Here is a 21,747-nt window from a genome sequence, read left to right on the forward strand (position 1 = left end):
AGACCCCAGGCACTATGCAATGAACTAGGAGATAGAAGAGAAGCACTAAACACGTAATTAGGCCAATTTACAGAGATCTCCCAGGAAACCAAGACCTAAACCTCCAAACCAAGGAACCAAATCCCATGAGGTGTTTGATTATACATAAGCAGCCTCAGCAGCTACTGTAAGGTTGACATTTTCAAGGCTGACATTTTCTAGAATGTCATCTCTAATAATAATATTATCACATTATCACAATCTCATCTCTAATAATAATAATATGGAAAATAAAAGTCATTGCATCAATTGTACTTATCTGTTCACTTAACTAATTTTCTTTTGTAAAAAAACCTGTGTATCATCCAAATTCCAATGACATTCTCTAATGAGATGGAGAAATAATTCACCAACTTCATATGGAAGGGAAAGAGGCCCCTGATAAGTAAGGCATTACTGAAAAAGGAGAACAAAGTGGGAGGCCTTACTCTACCTGATTTTAGAACCTGTTATACCTCCACAGTAGTCCAAACAGCCTGCTACTGGTATAACGACAGATACATAGACCAATGGAACAGAATTGAGAATCCAGACATAAATCCATTTACAAATGAGCAGTTGATATTTGACAAAGGCCTCAAAACAATTAAATGGGGAAAAAACAGTCTTTTTAGCAAATGGTGCTGGCATAACTAGATATCCACCAGCAAAAAAATGAAACAAGACCCACATCTCACTCCATGCACAAAAACGAGATCAAAATAGACCACAAAGACCTAAGTATAAAATCTAAAACGATAAAGATCCTAGAAGAAAAAATAGGGACAACATTAGGAGCACTAATACATGGCATAAACAGTATACAAAACATTACTAACAGTACAGAAGAAAAACTAGATAACTGGGAGCTCCTAAAAAATCAAACACCGATGCTCATCCAGAGATTTCACCAAAAGAGTAAAAATATTACCTACAGATTGGGAAAAAGTTTTTAGCTATGGCATTTCCAATCAGCACCTGATCTCTAAAATCTACATGATACTGCAAAAACTCAAGTACAGAAAGACAAATAACCCAATTAAAAAAATGGGCAAAAGATGTGAACAGACACTTCACTAAAGAAGACATTCAGGTAGCTAAGGAAACGCTCACAATCATTAGCCATTCCCAGAACCAGAGAGAAATGCAAATCAAAGCTGCAATGAGATTTCTTCTCACTCCAACAAGGCTGGCATTAATCCAAAAAACACAAAACAATAAATGTTGAAGAGGCTGTAGAGAGACTGGAACACTTATACATTGCTGGTGGGAATGTAAAATGGTACAACCACTTTGGAAATCAATTTGGTGCTTCCTTAAAAAGCTAGAAATAGAGCCATCATACTATCTAGAAATCCCACTCCTTGGAATATATCCTAGAAAAATAAGAGCCTTTACATGAACAGATATATGCACACCCATGTTCATTGTAGCACTGTTTACAGTAGCAAAAAGATGGAAGCAACCAAGGTGCCCATCAACGGATGAATGGATAAATAAATTATGGTATGTTCACACAATGGAATACTACTTATTGAAAAAGAACAGTGATGAATCTGTGAACCATTTCGTAACATGGAGGAATCTGGAAGGCATTATGCTGAGTCAGATGCAAAAGGACAAACATTGTGTAAGACCACTATTATGAGAACTAGAGAAATAGTTTAAACAGAGAAGAAAATATTCTTTGATGGTTACAAGAGGCAGGAGGGAGGTAGGCTGGGAGAGGGGTATTCACTAACTAGATAGTAGATAGGAACTACTTTAGGTGACGAGAAAGACAACACGCAATACGGGGGGGTCAGCACAACTGGACTAAACCAAAAGCAAAGAAGCTTCCTGAATGAACTGAATGCTTCGAAGGCCAGTGTAGCAAGGGCAGGGGTTTTGGGACCATGGTTTCAGGGGACATCTAAGTCAACTGGCATAACAAAATCTATTAAGAAAACATTCTGCATCCCACTTTGGAGAGTGGTGTCTGGGGTCTTAAACGCAAGCAAGCGGCCAACTAAGATGCATCAATTGGTCTCAAACCATCTGTATCAAAGGAGAATGAAGAACACCAAGGATACAAGGTAATTACGAGCCCAAGAGACAGAAAGGGCCACATAAGCTAGAGACTTCATCAGCCTAAGACCAGAAGAGCTAGATGGTGCCTGGCTACAACCGATGACTGCCTGACAGGGAACACACAGAGAACCTCTGAGGGAGCAGGAGAGCGGTGGAATGCAGACACCAAATTCTCGGAAAAAGACCAGACTTAATGGTCTGACTAAGACTAGAAGGACCCTGGTGGTCATGGTCCCCAGCCCTTCTGTTGGCCCAGGACAGGAACCATTCCCAAAGCCAACTCTTCAGACAGGGATTGGACTGGACAATGGGTTGGAAAGGGATGCTGGTGAGGAGTGTACTTCTTGGATCAGGTGGACACTTGAGACTATGTTGGTATCTCCTCCCTGGGGGGGAGATAAGAGGGTAGAGGGGGTTAGAAGGTGGTGAAATGGACATGAAAAGAGAGAGTGGAGGGAGGGAGCGGGCTGTCTCATTAGGGGTAGAGCAATTGGTAGTATGTAGCTAGGTGTATGTAAGTTTTTGTGTGAGAGACTGACTTGATTTATAAACTTTCACTTAAAGCAAAATAAAAATTAAAATATATATATATATATGTATACCTGCCTAAGTTAACTGAAAAGTTGGATGCCTAATCTGTCCACTATAATATTTTTAGTTTTCATTTAATGTTTTGTGCTAAGCAAAAATAGGATTCCACCTAGGGATAAAAATATCAACTCCCACAGGAATAAATTGTGTCCACAAAATTTTGGGGAACATAAGATCTCTACTTATCTCTAGGAAAATAAATGTCATGTTCTGGCTATAAGCAAATTAACTTCCATTTCTTATCAAAGTGAGGCAAAACACACAGACACACAGAAAAGTGATAAACACCTCCCTGTAAATAGCATTTGGAGTTGGAAACAAAAACCACCACATTTAGGATTGGGTCAAATCCTATTCATATGACAAAAATTTCATGACAAAAAAGACAGGAAATTATTTGTTGAACTTCTACTACGCGCCAAACGTCTATACTCCTACTCCTATTGCCCATTTAATCTTCAAAACCAACAAACCAAAACAACCAACAGATGAGATAAATATTATTTTTGTGAAGGTGAGAAAGCTGAAGCATAGAGAAGGGTTAATTCACCCCAGGCCACACAGTAAGGGTAAATATAGGTCCATACTCCATTTTTACAAAGACACTTGTAAGTGTACTTTTGGATATGCAACTACAGGGGCTTTTTGTGTTTTTTCTGTTGTCTTTCAGCAATCACTAGCCCAGAAACACATAATTTTTTCATTGTAAAAATAACATAACCACATTTATAAATTCAGAAAAGTGAGGAAAGAAAAATCACTCCATAATCTAACCATACATGTACAACTTTCCTCACCTCCTAGTCTTTGTTTTGGTGTAGTTCCTTCTAGTCTCTTTTTCACTCTCCTAATTCAATTAAAGGGCAAAAATAATTGACCAAAGAACAGGTAGGATAGGTGTTATGGATCGAATTTTGTCCCCCAAAAATGTGTTATTATGCCTAACCTCCATGCCTGTGGTTATGATCCCACTAGGGAATGCCTTCTGTGTTATATTAATGGACGGTATTGTGTAGAATGTATTTTAAATTAATCCCTTTTGAGATATAAAAGAGATTAAACAAGCAAGCCAGCAAGCAGAGATGGGGTAAAATAGATGCCAAGACACATGGAAATCTCCAAGGATGCAAAAGCTGAGGAGACAAGGACATTCCTCCAGGGCGGACAGAGAGAAAGCCTTCCCCTAGAGCCGTGCTCTTAATTCGAACTTCTGGCCTCCCGAAACTGTGAGAAAATAAATTTGTTTAAGCCACTCACTGGCAGTATTCTGTTACAGAAGCACTAGATAACTAAGACTGTAGTAAACAACACTAGCTAATTGGTGCGGGTATAATCCTGCATCCATGGTTAACAACAGAAATGAAACACAAAAACTCAAAACATTTAAATCATGAAAGTCACTCAAGTGCTGGGGGAAGAAGTGAAGTTGGTGGGGCTAGGCAGATTGAAAGGTTGACAAAAAAAAAATCCTAGTTTTTTTTTTTTTTAATAACCGCATCTGTGGTCTGTACGTCGCACAGTACTAAAAACGTTAAAAAAAAAAAAAAAAAGTGTGTGTGTTCAAATCAAGTATTCTCAATTTACTTCGAAGATCGTTAATTACCATAATGTCCCAGTGCAATTTAAGAAGGTGACTAATTTTAAACATTCAGATTATTAATTCCTCTTCTTACCACCTGCCAATTCGATTCTGGGGGCTGTAATCTAATTACAGGAGATTATGCCTCACGGAAATCTCTTCTGGAGATCAGGCAGCTAAGAAGCAGGGGTACAGACATACTTCCACGATGCTGAATGACGCTCTGACTTTCTACACCAATTTATCTCTTCTCCGTACCTACATTAATAGCTTTACTTTTCCAGGACTCCAGCGTCAGAGGCCTCGCGGAGCCCAGAGGGCAGTCTGTGGGACCGGCAGAGCCGCAACTCAATGCACATGTTTGCCTCAGTGGGCACAGTCGTGTCCTGCAGTTGCTGCCACCACGCTGCGCTCCTGCCAGCAACAAACAGAGACCCTTAGCGATCCCGGCATCCTGGGCGCTGACAGTCCCCAAAGTCTAGGATAGGCCAACGCCGAGAAAAACGCCAGCACCTCGCCCACAGTCCGACGTTACAAACGCAGTCGCCAAATGCTTTCCAGCAGGCTGTGCGCGCGCCTACAACTCCCATCATCCTTCACTGGGGACTGCACGCCCGCTCTGCGGCTTGAGGCAGTTCGCTCCGCCACCCGTCCTCAGACTTTCTCCTTTAATATAGTTCCTCGATGTACCTCTGGCCTCCCTCGGGAGCTCTTCAATCCCAGATGCAAGAGCTCGGAGGCTGACCTCCCCCGAGACCGGCGAGGAGGCGGAGCTTCGGGACCGGAAGAAGCCCGGGTTGCCAAGGGAACGCCGAGCGCCCAGGCGCCTATTCCAGCCGCCGATGCTCTGGCTGAGGCGAGCGTCGCGTGTTCGCAGAACTGCTAAAGGGCAGCTCGGTGCTGGGTCGGGGTCCTTCCTATGCGGGCATAGAGAGGAAGGCTGAGGGACCACGCGGACGAGATTCCCATCACAGAGACGGATACGGGTGAGTGCGTCCGCCCCCCCTTTCTCACCTGCTCCTGGGCCCACCGGCCTAACTTCAGAGAGCAGGTCCCCCCTCCACCTCCACTTCTCTGTAGCCATTGCCCCCGTCAGTTTTAGAATTGCCCCTTGCTTTTTCCCACGTTTTTCACCCCTCCTGCGTTTCTTATGTGTGCGAGGTGGAACAGGAGAAGTGGACTTACGCGGTGAATTACTCGGGACCTTAGAAAATTTATTGGACTGGCCTGGGCGGGTTTTTGTTTGTTTTTAACAGTGTCCAACCTGGGAGTTTTTATTGATTGTGGAGTGTGTAATTAAAATTTCATCATCAAAAGCTGAAAGCCGAATAAAAATGCTTATTCGGTGTAGTCAAGATGTGCAATAATGCACTGAACAGTCAACATTCATTTAAAAAGTTTGCAAAATACCGTTTATGCTGTTTTTTTCTGCATGACCACTGTCTCTGTCTGCACTTTACTCTCCCACCCATTAACTGTGAATAACATCTTAATTCTTCTGGACTTTTCTGGCAACATGTAATCCGTTAGGAAGCGGTTCCTCGGGAACTATCAAGAGAATTTGATTTGCTGGTGCGCAGAGAGAGGGGAACAGTAAGATATGGAATTGGAAAGGTAGCCTGGAACCAGGTAGTTATGCATGGAAGTTTGGACTTCATTCTGAAAGCCAGTGGTTCTCAACAGAACTGCACATCAGAAACACTTGTGTAGCTTTTTAAAATACAGGTGCCCTGATTCCATCCGCAGAAATTCTGATTCCTGTGTGCAGCTGGAGTCGAGAATCAAGGCTGTAGGAGAAGGTGGCCACAGACTTCAATTGTATCTCCCACTGTGCACTTAGGACACTGTAAATAAATGTTGGATTGTTTGAATTGTTATCTTTTCTTTCCTTCATTCATGCATGCGGAAAGCAAAACGGAAGTAAAATTGTAACTACTAAGAAATAGAAGCATTTATAAGGCTATATATAAAAAATATATATATAGTTGTTTATAAATACTAATAAATGGAATTACATCTTTTAGAACAACTTCTCTTTTATATGATATGTTCCAAAATATTTCAGTAACAAGCATAAGCCCTATGACAAAATATTGAAACATCAGGTGTCTGACAATATATGCTTATGGTAGATGCCAGAGAAGGAAGATGTGAGAAATGATCATATTTTTAAAACATCTATAAAAAGTGTAAGGAAAACGGAAAAACATTTATATCAATGTGTTTAGAATAATAAATACTGGAGTAATAAGTCTGAGTTAAAGTGATCTGTGTGAATTGTTTCGTGATACCAGAAGGTTAAGTTAAATAGACTCTACAGATGCTGATCCTTAAACTGAGATTTAAAGGGTTTAAAAGAATTGGGTGAGATTTGAATTTCCATCAGGAGGAAAGTTGATTAAGTGGCACAAAATGGAAGTACCTGAGGTCAGACCCATCCTTAGAGTAAAACAAAACCCACTGCCCTCAAGTCGATGCTGGCTAAGACAACTAGGCTGCTATCCTAGGGTGAAGTACTGCGCTTTCTCTTTTGAACATCTTGAAATTCAGCTTTGAACTTCTGTCCATGGTGTCTCCCAAGAGGCCTAAGTAACATGTTGACTGTGCAACCTCCTTTCAGATGTAGTTGTTTTGGAAGCCTCTTGGAAGTTGCTTCAGCTTCACATCCTTGAAGGGATGGCCTTGCCTGGGATAGAATGGAGTAAAAATACCAAAGAAGCTGTAAGATGACAGGCTTACCTTGGATGGAGATTAGAGTAAATCAGTTTGGTGGAAACAATTTAAAGAGCTTTGAAAATGATGGTTTAGAGTATAATGGAAAATATTTGGAACACCGGTGTATTGAGATTATTGCTCTAGCAGTCCCTGGAACAGTTGAGGTCTGGCAAAGGGATATCTCTTTCCCACCACATAGTAATGTTTTTTGGGGTGATGGGCCCAAAGAGAGCTCCTCTGAAATGTTCTCTCTGGTGATCTGAAGTCTGAATTTAACAGTGTCTTAGAAGGATATGAACAGCCATCAGGTCACTCCAAAGTAGGCAATATGTCAGCAGCAGTTGTCAGAATACTTCTATCCTTGGATTGCTGATGGAATTTTTAAGGGTATGCGTCGAAAGGATTTATTTTTCCCTGAGGAAGAGTTGATAAACACAAATGAACACTTCAGGAACAAGTTAGCAACGAAGCTTTACAATACTTGAGAAAACTAGATTAAAATTGAGTATCAGTATTTACTGTCTTATTCTTTGCTAGTATGACAGGTAATCAAAATTCTTTTAAAATAATAATAGGATGTGTTAGGTAAGTTACAGGTAAGAAAACAGGTTTTTAGTGTGGTTCAGTAAAACCGTGTGTGTGTATTTATATATAACCTTCCCAAATTGATTTCTGGTGACTTCCAAGGATGTATGTAAGAGCTAAGGCACAATAAGAATAAATGTATCAGAATCTTTGTTTCTATTGATAAAAAACCCAACCCAAACAGGATGTCACCAAGCAAACGGTATGTATTACGTCATAGTATTGCAAAGTATAAAAATATAGCTGACTTTGGGTAAAGAGCAAGTAGCTCAAATAATAAAGCCAAAATGTCAGCTTTTTTATTTTTCTGGTCTGCCTGCTACTTCCTAAGCTTCATCACCAGGCTTTCCATGAACCCTATTGCCTGTATATCATTCCAGATTTTCCAAAAAAGCTGGAGCCTAACTCGTAGTTATTAAGTCTCACAAATAGCAGACTCCATGTGATACTGAATCTGACCACAGTTTCTTCTAAAATAGTGTAAATTACAGTGAAAAATGTACACTTATTCTGAGGGCGTTATTCTGTATTGCCAGAGGTTATAAACTGCCAATCTGCCTTTCAGTTAAATCGCCTTTCTAGTAATCAGCTTATATTCTCTTTATTAAGTATAAATCCACATTGCATGTTTTCACAGTATCGTTTTATGTCTTTAAATATTAAAATTTTTGATACACGTGCTCATTTTTTCCATACTTAAGATGCTTTGGGTAATAATATCTTACTTTTTTCTTGCTTGCAGCTGGTTTGTAAATATTTGCATCACATTATGGGATTGCTGGACAAGCTCTCTTGCTTGCTTGGCCTGAAGAAGAAAGAGGTTCATGTTTTGTGCCTTGGACTGGACAATAGTGGCAAAACAACAATCATTAACAAACTTAAACCTTCAAATGTAAGTGTCTTTGTTAAATGCTTTATGTATTTTCCTCTACTAAAGTTAATATGCAGTATTATTTTGTTTGCCATTATCATTATAGTTACATATAATTATGATATGAAATCCTGTTAACCTCATAGTACCTTGAAGTAGTATCAGTCAGCCATGAGTTTAATTTATTTCATGGATGTACATAGGCAAATCTTGATTATTTAGACTGGAAAGTTCTTTTCAAATGCCTGTTTTTCTCAAAAGATCGTAATAAATTTACTAGATGTACCTTTAGGTTGTATTGCTTTCATTTTGGTTCTCTCTTCACGTGAACAAAACCAGAGGGAAAGGAGTTCATCTTTATAGAGTCTGTGAACAATATATCTCTTAGACAATTTTCCCCAGAAGTATGGTATGCTTAGTAGTAGTTAAAAAAGAAAAAAACTTTTTTTTTTCAAGATGATTTTAAGTGATATGTATATTAACAAATATTAATAACTCCCTGGTGGCATAATGGTTAAGAGTTCAGCTGCTAACCAAAAGGTCAACAGTTCAAATCCACCAGGCCCTCCTTGGAAACTGCATGGAGCAGTTCTCTGTCCTATAGGGTCGCTATGAGTCAGAATCAACTCAACAGCAACAGGTCTTTTGTTTTTGTAGTTATTAAAAAATAAAGTTAGCACATTCAACACAGAAGTTAGACTTAGGTTCTGCTACATGACAGTGGCTTAAGTAAGATAGAGGCTTATTTTTCTGTCACTAAATCAGGCCAGAGGAAGCATTCCAGGGCTGTTATGGAACTTAGATGTCTGGTTTTCATCCTCAGTGTCTCCACGTGGTCATGTTAGTTTTCCATCTAAATGAATAATTTATTTTATAAGAATCAGCACAAAGCTGGTTCCTATGAGGCGAAGGTTAAAGATGCCCCAAATGTCCAGTTTGTCAGGCTGCTGTACCACTCCATCATCTCTAACATCAGCTATTCCCTCTCCCCTCAGTACTTTCCCTCCTGACTTTGGGTTCCCTAATTCACTGCAGCATCTCACTGAACTTATGAACAGTATAAAGGAAATGGTTCACATGGTTGTGGAGGCTGGCAAGTCCCAAATTCGTAAGTCAGGCATAGGCTTCTCCCCGGCCCTCAGTTTCTCCCCAAAGGCACTCAGCTTTCTCGCTCCATGAGCCTGAAAGTCCACTGCAGATATTTCCTGTGGGTCTCTTCTTCAGGCTTCTCCTGCCAGTCTCTGCTGCCAGTCCCTCCTGGTCTCTCCTGCTGACCTCTCCTGCCGTGGTGGTGGTGGGCTCTGTCTTCTGCTCTGGAATTGGCTCTCTTTCAAGGCAAAACTGAACAGTTCACTTGGTGGACCACAATTATCTTATTTGCACAGCCCGATCACCTGGGTGAGAATTAAAAGACCATAGTGAGAAAGGCCATACTGAGTAATTCAACATACTGCACCATCATATCCATATTGTAAGTTGCAGGAAGGAGAAAAGAAGGCTGAAGAATATTCCTTCCTACTAAATGAGCCCTCTTTAAAGAGCTTACGCAAAAGCCCCACCTAATGAGTCTTACTTACCTAACTGCCTACCCCTATCTGCAAATATGGCTGGAATTTTTTTTTTTTTTTTAAGCAGCATATTACTGCTTCTAAAATGTAACCAGTAATGAGTTGCTGTCAAGTTTATTCCAGCTCAGGGCAACCCACATGTGTCAGAGTACAACTGTGTTCCATAGGATTTTCAATGGCTGATTTTCCAGAAGTGAGATCGCCAGGCATTTCTTCTGAGGCACCTGTGGGTGGACACAATCCTCCAACCTTTCGGTTAGCAACCAAGCACATTAACCCTTTGCACTACCCAGGGACTCCTCCAAAAACGTAATAGTTCTGTAAGTATGGGAGAAGGGAAGAATGAATATTCAGTAGGTGTCATGCATTGAATTGTGTCCTCCAGAAATATGTGTCAGCTTGATTAGGCCATGATTCCCAGTTTTGTGTGATTGTCCTCTATTTTGTGATTGTAATTTTATGTTAGAGAGGATTACTGTGGAATTGTAATACCCTTACCCAGGTCACATCCCTAATCCAATATAAAGGGAGTTCCCCTGGAATGTGGCCTGTACCACCTTTTATCTCTCAAGAGATAAAAAGGAAAGGGAGAGCAGAGATAGGGGACCTCACACCACCAAGAAAGCAGTGCCAGGAGCAGAGTACATCCTTTGAACCCGGCGTCCCTGTGGGGAGAAGCTCCTAACCTGGGGGAACATTTGTGAGAAAGCCTACAGAGAGAAAAAGCCCTCCCCTGGAGCTGACACCCTAAATTTGGACTTTTAGCCTACTTTACTGTGAAGAGATAAATTTCTCTTCATTAAAGCCATTCACTTGTGGTATTTCGATTATAGCAGCACTAGATGCCTATAGACAGTAGGTAACTAACATTCTGGATACTTAATAAACATCTTTACTTAGGTTAAAACTATTAGTCAAATAGTGAAAAATGTTGAGTAAAAACATAACGTAGATGGCATACAGAGAGGGTACATATGAAGTTTTTTTTTTTTTTTTTTGTACTTTAGATGAAGGTTGACAGAGTAAACAAGCTTCTCATTAAGGAATACACATATTATTTTGTGGCCTTGATTGCCAACCCCACTACATGTCAACACTCCACCCTTTTCGACCTTGAGTTCTGCATTACCAGCTTTCCTGTCCTCTCCTGCATTCTCGTCCTTACCCCTGGGCTGATGTGCCCATTTAGTCTCAATTTTGTTTTATGGGCCTGTCTGATCTTTCACTGAAGGGTGAACTTCAGGAGTGACTTCATTGCTGAGCTGTAAGGGTGTCCGGGGCCATAATCAGGGTTTCTCCAGTCTATTGTCAGACCTGTAAGTCTGGTCGTTTTTTGTGTGCGTGTGAGTTAGAATTCTATGCTACGTTCTTCTCCAGCTCTGTCCAGGACCCTCTATCATGATCTCTGTCAGAGCAGTTGGTGGTGTTAGCCAGGTACCATCTAGTTGTGCTGGATTCAGTCTGGTGCAGGCTGGGGTACTTTTGGTCCATTAGTCCTTTGGACTAATCTTTCCCTTGTGTCTTTGGTTTTCTTCATTCTCTCTTGCTCCAACAAGGTGAGACCAATGGAGTATCCTAGATGGCCGCTCACAGCTTTTAAGACCCCAGATGCTACTCCCCAAAGTAGGATGTAGAACATTTTATTTGTGAACTATGTTATACTAATTGGGTTAGATGTTCCCCAAGACCATGGTCTCCACAGCACTCAGCCTAGTTTGATCCCTGAGGGAGTTTGGATGTGTCTATGGAGCTTCCATGACCTTGCCTTGGACAAGTTGTACTGGTTTCCCCAGTATTGTGTACTGTCTTACCCTTCACCAAAGTTATCACTAATCCTTTGCCTATCTAGTGTTTTTCTCTCCCATCCTTCCCCTCTATCATAACCATCAAAGATTGTTTCTTTTTATGTGTAAACTTTTTCATGAATTTTTATAGGGGTGGTCTCATGTAGTAGTTTCTCCTTTTGTGATAGACTTATTTCACTCAGCATAATACCCTCCATATTCATCCATGTTGTGAGATGCTTCACAGATTCATCATTGTTCTTTATCATTGGGTAGTATTACATTGTGTGTATGTACCATGGTTTATCCATTCATCTCTCAATGGACACCTAGGTTGTTTGCATTTTTTTGCTATTGTGAACAGTGCTGCAGTTAACATGGGTGTACGTATGTCTATTCATGTGATGGTTCCTGTTCCTCTAGGATGTATTCCTAGGGGGGGACTTGCTGGATCCTATGGTATTTCTATTTCTAGCTTTTTATTTATTTATTTATTATTTTTATTGTGCTTTAAGTGAAAGTTTACAAATCAAGTCAGTCTCTCATAGGAAAATTTATATATACCTTGCTATATACTCCTAATCTCTCTCCCCCTAATGAGACAGCACACTCCTTCCCTCCACTCTCTTTTCGTGTCCATTCGGCCACCTTCTGAGCTCCTGACCCCCTCTGCCCTCTCGTCTCCCTTCCAGACAGGAAATGTCAACATAGTCTCATGTGTCTACTTGATCCAAGAAGCTCATTCTTCACCTGTATCATTTCACCCATTGTACAGTCCAATCCCTGTCTGAAGAGTTGGCTTTGGGAATGGCTCCTATCTTGGGCTAACATGTCGTCTGGGGACCATGACCTCTGGGGTCCTTCTAGTCTCAGTCAGACCATTAAGTCTGGTATTTTTACGTGAATTTGGGGTCTGCATCCTACTGCTCTCCTGCTCCCTCTGGGGTTCTCTGTTGTGTTCCCTGTCAGACAGTCATTGGTTGTAGCCAGGCACCATCTAGCTCTTCTGGTCTCAGGTTGATGTAGTTTCTGGTTTATGTGGCCCTTTCTGTCTCCTGGGGTTGTAATTACCTTGTATCTTTGGTGTTCTTCATTCTCCTTTGCCCCAGGTGGATTGAGACCAATTGATGTACCTTAGATGGCGCTTGCTAGCGTTTAAGACCCTAGATGCCACTCTCCAAAGTGGGATGCAGAATGTTTTCTTAATAGATTTTATTATGCCAATTGACTTAGATGTCCCCTGAAACCATGGTTCCCAAACCCCCGCCCCTTCTACACTGGCCTTCGAAGTGTTCAGTTTATTCAGGAAACTGCTTTTGGTTTAGTCCAGTTATGCTGACCTCTCCTGCAGTGTGTGTTGTCTTTCCCTTCACCTAAAGTAGTTCTTATCTACTATCTAGTGAATACCCCTCTCCCACCCTCCCTCCCTCCCCAACCATCCCTCCCTCCCCAACCATCCCTCCCTTTCCCACCCTCCCTCCCCCTCTCGTAACTGTCAAAGAATATTTTCTTCTCTGTTTAAACTATTTCTCCAATTCTTATAATAGTGGTCTTATACAATATTTGTTCTTTTGCAACTAATTTCACTCAGCAAAACGCCTTCCAGATTCCTCCATGTTATGAAATGTTTCACAGATTCATCACTGTTCTTTACCGATGAGTAGTATTCCATTGTGTGAATATACCATAATTTATTTATCCATTTGTCTGTTGATGGGCACCTTGGTTGCTTCCATCTTTTTGCTATTGTAAACAGTGCTACAATGAACATGGGTGTGCATATATCTGTTCGTGTAAAGGCTCTTATTTCTCTAGGATATATTCCAAAGAACGGGATTGCTGGTTCGTATGGTAGTTCTATTTCTACCTTTTTGAGGAAGCGCCAAATCCATTTCCAAAGTGGTTGTACCGTTTTACATTCCCACCATCAGTGTATAAGTGCTCCATTCGCTCCACAACCTCTCCCACATTTATTATTTTGTGTTTTTTTGATTAATGCCAGCCTTGTTGGAGTGAGATGGAATCTCATTGTAGTTTTGATTTGCATTTTTTTAATGGCTAATGATCATGAGCATTTCCTCATGTATCCGTTAGCTACCTGAATGTCTTCTTTAGAGAAGTGTCTGTTCATATCTTTTGCCCAGTTTTTAATCGGGTTATTTGTCTTTTTATTGTTGATTTTTTGTAGTATCATGTAGAATATAGAGACCAGACACTGATCGGAAATGTCATAGCTAAAAACTTTTTCCCGATCTGTAGGTAATCTTTTTACTCTTTTGTTGAAGCCTTTGGATGAGCATAGGTGTTTGATTTTTAGGAGCTCCCAGTTATCTAGTTTCTCTTCTGCATTGTTAATAATGTTTTGTATACTGTTTATGCCATGTATTAGGACTCCTAATGTTGTCCCTATTTTTCCTCCATATTTATTGTTTTAGATTTTATATTTAGGTTCTATTTCTAGCTTTTTAAGGAAGCACTGTATCATTTTCCAAAATGGTTGTACCATTTTGCATTCCCCCCTGCAGTGCATAAGAGTTGCAGTCTCCCCACAGCCTCTCCAATGTTTGTCATTTTGGTTTTTTTGTTTTGTGCCAGTCATGTCCTACAGTGGTATCTCATTGTAGTTTTGATTTGCATTTTTCTAATGGCTAGTGATCGCGAGCATTTCCTTATGTATCGGTTAGCTGCTTGAATATCTTCTTTGATATTTGTTCATATTCTTTGCTCATTTTTTAATTGGATTGTTTGTCTTTTTATTGTAGAGGTGTTGGATTTTCCTGTAGATTTTAGAGATTAGACCTTTGTTGGATTTGTCATAAATTTTTTCACAGTTTATAGGTTCTTTTTTTACTCTTTTGGTGAAGATTTTGATGAGCTTAAGGGTTTAATTTTTTGAAGACCCCAGTTACTTAGCTTATCTTCTGGGGTTTGTGTATTATTGTAAGTTATGGTTTGTATCCTTTTAATGCCGTGTATTGGGGCCTCTAGCATAGGCCCTATTTTCTTTCCTATAATCTCTATAGTTTTTGGTTTTATATTTAGTAATTTGATCCATTTCGAATTAGTTTTTTGTACGGTGTGAGGTATGGGTCCTGTTCTATTTTTTTGCAGATGGACATACAGTTTTGCCAGCACCATTTATTAAAAAGGCTGTCGTTTCCCCATTTGATGGACTTTGAGCCTTTGTTGAAGATCAACTGACCATAGGTGAATGGATTTACATCTGGGTTCTCATTTCTGTTCCATTGGTCCTATGTGTGTTATCGTACCTGTACCTGGCTGTTTTGGACTACTGTAGCTGTATAATGGGTTCTGAGGTCAGGTAGTGCAAGTCCTCCTACTTTATTCTTCTTGTTCAATAGTGCTTTACTTATCTGGGGCCTCTTCCCTTTTCAAGTGAATTTAATGATTAGTTTTTCCATCTCTTGAAAGAATTCTGTTGATATTTGGATTGGGATTGCATTGTATTTGTAGATAGCTTTGGGTAGAACTGACATTTTACAAAGTTAAGTCTACTTTCCCAACATGGCTGTCAGTTTGTCCTTCTGTGGGGGCTTGTATATTGCTGTGATGCTGGAAGCTATGCCACTGGTATTCAGATACCAGCAGGGTCACACGTGGAGGACAGGTTTCAGCTGAGCTTCCAGACTAAGACAGACTAGGAAGAAGGACCCAGCAGTCTACTTCTTAAAAGCATTAGCCAGTGAAAACCTTATGAATAGCAGCAGAACATTGTCTGATATAGTGCTGGAAGATGAGCGCCCCAGTTGGAAGGCACTCGAGATGACTGGGGAAGAGCTGCCTCCTCAAACTAGAGTAGACCTTAATGACGTGGTTGGGGTAAAGCTTTCGGGACCTTCATCTGCTGATGTGGCATGACTCAAAATGTGAAGAAACAGCTGCAAACATCCATTAATAATCGGAACCTAGAATGTACGAAGTATGAACCTAGGAAAATTGGAAATAGTCAAAAATGAAATGGAACCCATAAACATCGATCCCCTAGGCATTAGTGAGCTGAAATGGACTGGTATTGGCCATTTTGAATCAGACAATCGTATAGTGAACTATGCTGGGAATGACAACCCGAAGGGGAATGGTGTTGCATTCATCGTCAGAACATTTCAAGATCTATCCTGAAGTACAACGCTGTCAGTGATAGGATAATATCTATATGCCAACAAGAAAGACCAGTTAATACAACTGTTATTCAAATTTATGCACTAACCACTAAGGTCAAAGATGAAGAAATAGAAGATTTTTATCAGCTTCTGCAGTCTGAAATTGATCGAACATGCTATCAGGATGCATTGATAATTACTGGTGATTGGAATGTGAAAGTTGGACACAAAGAAGAAGGATTGGTAGTTGGAAAATATGCTGTTGGTGATAGAAACAATGCCGGAGATCGAGTGATAGAATTTTGCAAGACCAACAACTTCTTCATTGCACACACCTTGTTTCACCAAGATAAACGGCAGCTATACACATGGACCTCACTAGATAGAACACACAGGAATCAAATTGCCTACATCTGTGGAAAGAGACAATGGAAAAGTTCAATATCATCAGTCAGAACAAGGCCAGGGGCCAGCTGTGGAACAGACCATCAATTGCTCACATGCAAATTCAAGTAGAAACTGAAGAAAATCAGGGCAAGTTCACGAGAGCCAAAATATGAACTTGAGTATATCCCACCTGAATGTAGAGACCATCTCAAGAATAGATTTGACACATTGAGGACTAGTGACTGAAGACCAGACAAGTTGTGGAATGACATCAAGGACATCATGCATGAAGAATGCAAGAGGTCATTGAAAAGACAGGAAAGAAAGAAAAGACCAAGGTGGATGTCAGAAGAGACTCTGCAACTTGCTCACGAAGGTCGAGCAGCTAAAGCAAGAGGAAGAATGATGAAGTAAAAGAACTGAACAGAAGATTTCAAAGGGCAGCTCAAGAAGACAAAGTATTATAATGACATGTGCAAAGAGCCAGAGATAGAAAACCGAAAGGGAAAAACACAGCCAGTGTTTCTCAAGCTGAAAGAACTGAAGAAAAAATTCAAGCAATAGTGAAGGATTCTATGGGGAAAATATTAAACGACACAGGAAGCATCAAAAGAAGGTGTAAGGACTACACAGAGTCATTATACCAAAAAGAATTAGTCGATGTTCATCCGTTTCAAGAGGTGGCATGTGATCAGGAACCGCTGGTACTGAAGGAAGAAGTCCAAGCTGCTCTGAAGGCATTGGCAAAAAACAAGGCTCCAGGAATTGGCGGAATATCGATTGAGATGTTTCAACAAATGGATGCAGCGCTGGAGGTGCTCACTCGTCTGTGCCAAGAAATATGGAAGACAGCTTCCTGGCCAACTGACTGGAAGAGATCCATATTTATGCCTGTTTCCAGGAAAGGTGTTCCAACCAAATGTGGAAATTATAGAACAATATCATTAATATCACGCGGAATCAAAATTTTGCTGAAGATCATCCAAAAACGGCTGCAGCAGTACATCGACAGGGAATTACCAGAAATTCAGGCTGGTTTCAGGAGAGGACGTGGAACCAGGGATATCATTGCTGATGTCAGATGGATCCTAGCTGAAAGCAGAGAATACCAGAAGGATGTTTACCTGTGTTTTATTGACTATCCAAAGGCATTCGGCCGTGTGGATCATAACAAATTATGGGTAACATTGCAAAGAATGGGAATTCCAAAACAATTGTGCTCATGAGGAACCTTTACATAGATCAAGAGGCAGTTGTTCTGGCAGAACAAGGAGATACTGATTGGTTTAAAAGAAACGTGTGTGTCAGGGTTGTATCCTTTCACCATACGTATTCAATCTGTATGCTGAGCAAATAATCCGAAAGTTGGACTGTAGGAAGAAGAACGGGGCATCAGGATTGGAGGAAGACTCATTAACAACCTGTATTATGCAGATGATACAACCTTGCTTGCTGAAAGTGAAAAGGACTAGAAGCACTTACTAATGAAGAGCAAAGACCACAGCCTTTAGTATGAATTACATCTCAACATAAAGAAAACAAAAATCCTCACAACTGGCCCAGTAAGCCACGTCATGATAAACGGAGAAAAGATTGAAGTTGTCATGGATTACTTTTACTTGGATCCACAATCAGCAGCCATGGAAGCAGCATTGCATTGAGTAAATCTGCTGCAAAAGACCCCTTTAAAGTGTTGAAAAGCAAAGATGTCACCTTGAAGACTGTGGTGCGCCTGACACAACCATGGTATTTTCAATGGCATCATATGGATGTGAAAGCTGGACAATGAGTAAGGAAGATCGAATAATTGACGCCTTTGAATTGTGGTGTTGGAGAAGGATATTAAATATACCATGGACTGCCGAAAGAACAAAGAAAGCTGTCTTGGTAGAAGTACAACCAGAATGCTTTTTAGAAGCAAGGATGGTGAGACTGCTTCTTACATACTTAGGACATGTTGTCAGGAGGGATCAGTTCCTGGAGAAGGACATCATGCTTGGCAGAGTACAGGGTCAGTGGAAAAGAGGAAGACCCTCAACGAGGTGGATTGACACAGTGGCTGCAAGAATGAGCTCAACCATAACTACAGTTGTAAGGATGGCGCAGGACCAGGCAGTGTTTCATTCTGTTGTATATGGGGTCACTATGAGTCAGAACCAACTCGATGGCACTTAACAACAACAACAACATGTCTACCTATCCCTGAGCAAGGAATGCTTTTCCATTTATGTTGTTCTCTTTGGTTTCTCGCAGTAGCATTTTGTAGGTTTCTTTGTGCATAGGTCTTCTATATCCTTGAGTAGATTTATTCCTAAGTATTTTGGTTTTTTAGGGGCTAGTATAAATGGTACTGTTTTCCTGATTTCATTTGCATCATTCTCTTTATTGGTGTATAGGAATCCAACTGATTTTTGTATGTTTATCTTGTACCCTGCTCCTCTACTGAATCTATTAGTTCCAGTAGTTTTCTCGTAGAGTCTTTTGGGTTTTCTGTGTATAGTATCATATCTTCCGCAAATAGGGACAGTTTAGATTCTTCATTACCAATTTGGATGCTCCTTATTTCTTAGCTCTAGCTAGGACTTCCAGCACTGTGTTAAAATAGGAGTGATGATAAAGGGCATCCTCCTCTTGTTCCTGTTCTCAAGGGAAATGTTTTCAGCCTCCGTCCATTAGAAATGATGTTGGCTGTTGGTATTGTATAGATACCCTTTATTGTGTTGAGAAATTTCCCTGCTATACCTATTTTATTGAGAGTTTTTGTCAGGAATGGGTGTTGGGCTATGTCCAATACCTTTTCAGCGTTGATTGAGATGATCATGCGATTCTTTTATTTATGTATTGGATTACATTGATTGATGTTGTAACGTGGAACCATCCTTGCATACCTGGTAGAAATCCCACTTGGTCATGGTGTATTATTTTTTTTATATGATGCTGCATTCTGTTGACGAGAATTTTTGCATCTACATTCATGATAGATATTTATCTGTAATTTTCTCTTTTGTGTAATTTTTGCCTGGTTTGCGTATCAGGGTTATGCTGGCTTTATAGAGTGAATTCGGAAGCATCCCTTCCTTTTCTATGTCCTGAAATAATTTGAGTAGTACTGGTGTAAGCTCTTCTCTGAATGTTTGGTAGAGTTCTCCAATATAGTCATCTGGGCCAGGGCTTTTTTTTCAGTTGGGAGTTTTTTTAAATAACTTTTCAATCTCTGCTCTTGATATGGGTCAGTTCAGATTTTCAACATCAGTTTGTGTTAGTTTGAGTACGTAGTGTATTTCTAGAAATTTGTCCCCTTCCTTTAGGTCTTCACATTTGTTAGAGTGTAGTTTTTCATAATACTCTGTTATGTTCCTTTTTATTTCAGCTGAGTCTGTTGTAATATCCCTCATTTCATTTCTCATTTGGGTTATTTACCTCATTTCCTTTTTTTTTTTTTTTTTTGTCCGTTTGGCCAGTGGTTTGTCAGTTTTGTCGACCCTTTCAAAGAACCAACTTTTGGCTTTATTTTTTATATTGTTTTTCTCTTCTCTATTTCATTTGTTTCTATCCTGATCTTTATTTCTTTGGTGGCTGTGGAATTCTTTTGCATTTCTCTTTCTACTTGTTTGAGTTGTGTAGCTAATATTTGTATTTTGTCCTTTTCTTCTTTTTTCATGTGTGCACCTATTGCTATAAATTGACCTCTGAGCACTGCCTTTGCTATGTCCCAAAGGTTTTGGTATGATGAGTTTTCATTCTCATTTGATCCTAGGAATTTTTTGATTCCATCTTTGATTTTTTCTGTTACCCAGTGGTTTTAAGCAGAGTGTTACTCATTTTCCATGTATTTGATTTTTTTTCCTTTCTCTTTCTATTTTTATGGCATTGTCATCAGAGAAGATAGTTTGTATTATCTCAGTGTTTTGGATTTTGTTGAGGGTTGCTTTGTGTCCTAAAATGTGCTCTATTCTGGAGAACATTCCATGTCTACTAGAAAAAAAATGTGTAGTTTGCTGCCGTTGGATGGAATGTTCCATATATGTCTATGAAGTCAAGTTGGTTAATTGTGGCCTTTAGAAACATTTTCTGTCAGCAAATCTCCAATGATCATCTCTGTGTTTTCCATTTTCTCCCCCTGTTCTGGAACTCTGATCACATCCAGATTTTTGCTTTTGATTGTACCCCACATTGTTACAAGGGTTTCTTCATTTTTCTTCATTCTTTTCTCTGATTTTTCCTCAAAGTGTTATCCAATGATTTGTCTTCAATTTCACTGATCCTGTCTTCCATTGTTTCAAATTTGCTCCTAAAAGTTTCTATTGCACTGTCAATTCCTGAAATATTGTTGTTTATCTTTTAGATTTCTAATTGCTGTTTTTGTATGCTATCTAGTTGTTAATTTATTTTAACGTTTTGTTCCTGTATTGTTTTCCTGATTTCTTCCATGGTTTTGTCTGTCTTTTCCATGATTTTGTGTGTATTTTCCATGATTTTGTCTATTTTTTTTTTTTTTTTTTTTATTCTTGTCTACATTTTCCTTCATCTGTTGAAGAAACCTGAATATTAGAGTTCTGAATTCCCTATCAGGTAGTTCCAGTATGATTTCTTCTAGCAGAAGGTTGTCTGGTGTTTTATTTTGGTCACTTTCTAGAACCATCCTTTCCTGTTTTTTGTTTGTTTTTTAAATGTTTTAATATTGTCTGCTGTCTTTGGGACATTCAGGAATTATTTTCTTTGCTTATTGATTGTAAATGTGATTGTTTCATCCTGCTTTTTTGTTTTATTTGGTTATGTCTGGGCAGGCAGGCTGCATGTGTTTTCTTGTTCACCTTTGTGCATGGTGTTTCTCAGCACCTTGTCCAGGTGGGTAGGGCCAGTCACTCAGCTATGGTACAGCAGAGCACATCAGCAGGGGTGGAGGGTCAGGAATGGGTAGTTCACAGCATGATCTGGGGGCGACGGGACAGGGCTTGTGGGCAGTGCAGGGCCAGGTCCGGGCAACCACATCAGTACCCTCAGAGGCATCATAATCGGCGCACTGTGCAGATAACCAGGAGGGAAAGCAGAGGATATGATGTGCAGAGATAAGTGCGTGGGTGAATAAAAAGAAGGAAGAGAGGAACAAAGGCAGTTTTTTTTTTTTTTTTTAATGAAGTAAAAAATAAATAAAAATAAAAAAGTAAATAAAATGGCAATGTGGTAGAATTCAGCAGGGTAGCAGGGAAGACCCAGCGAGGCCATGTGTTAGTGGCTCTCTAGCCAAGCAGTGTGGCTTGGCTTGTCGAGAAGCAGTGTGGGTGGCACACGGGGCTAGGTGGGTGGGACAAAGAAAAGAAAGAGGAGAAAAAGAAGACACCAACAATCAAATGAATAAAATAAAAACAAGAACCAAAAAATTTGGTGGTGGGGGCACTGGCCATTCGGGGCAGGGTGGAATTGGGGTGGCAGCAAGCTGATGTCTCTCTCGCTGTGT

At 40.1% G+C, this 21,747-nt stretch overlaps 1 protein-coding gene and 1 long non-coding RNA gene across 2 annotated transcripts in view; one reads left to right on the forward strand and one right to left on the reverse strand.

Moving 5' to 3' along the window:
* LOC126061404 (uncharacterized) overlaps positions 1 to 4,895 on the reverse strand; it is a 34,787-nt gene extending 29,892 nt beyond the window's left edge. Inside the window, exon 1 of the long non-coding RNA XR_007513772.1 lies at positions 4,521 to 4,895. This is a non-coding gene — a long non-coding RNA (uncharacterized LOC126061404). The remainder of the gene's footprint in view (positions 1 to 4,520) is intronic.
* Positions 4,896 to 5,013: 118 nt separating this feature from the next.
* The window catches only part of ARL6 (ADP ribosylation factor like GTPase 6), a 45,488-nt gene continuing 28,754 nt past the window's right edge, over positions 5,014 to 21,747 (forward strand). The window contains exons 1-2 of the mRNA XM_049857912.1: positions 5,014 to 5,244; positions 8,301 to 8,450. Coding sequence (XP_049713869.1) covers positions 8,328 to 8,450 — 123 coding nt within the window. The 5' untranslated portion in view covers positions 5,014 to 5,244; positions 8,301 to 8,327. The remainder of the gene's footprint in view (positions 5,245 to 8,300; positions 8,451 to 21,747) is intronic.

This window comes from Elephas maximus, chromosome 18 (assembly GCF_024166365.1).
Source record: "Elephas maximus indicus isolate mEleMax1 chromosome 18, mEleMax1 primary haplotype, whole genome shotgun sequence".
In the NCBI taxonomy this organism is placed as follows: Eukaryota; Metazoa; Chordata; class Mammalia; order Proboscidea; family Elephantidae; genus Elephas; species Elephas maximus.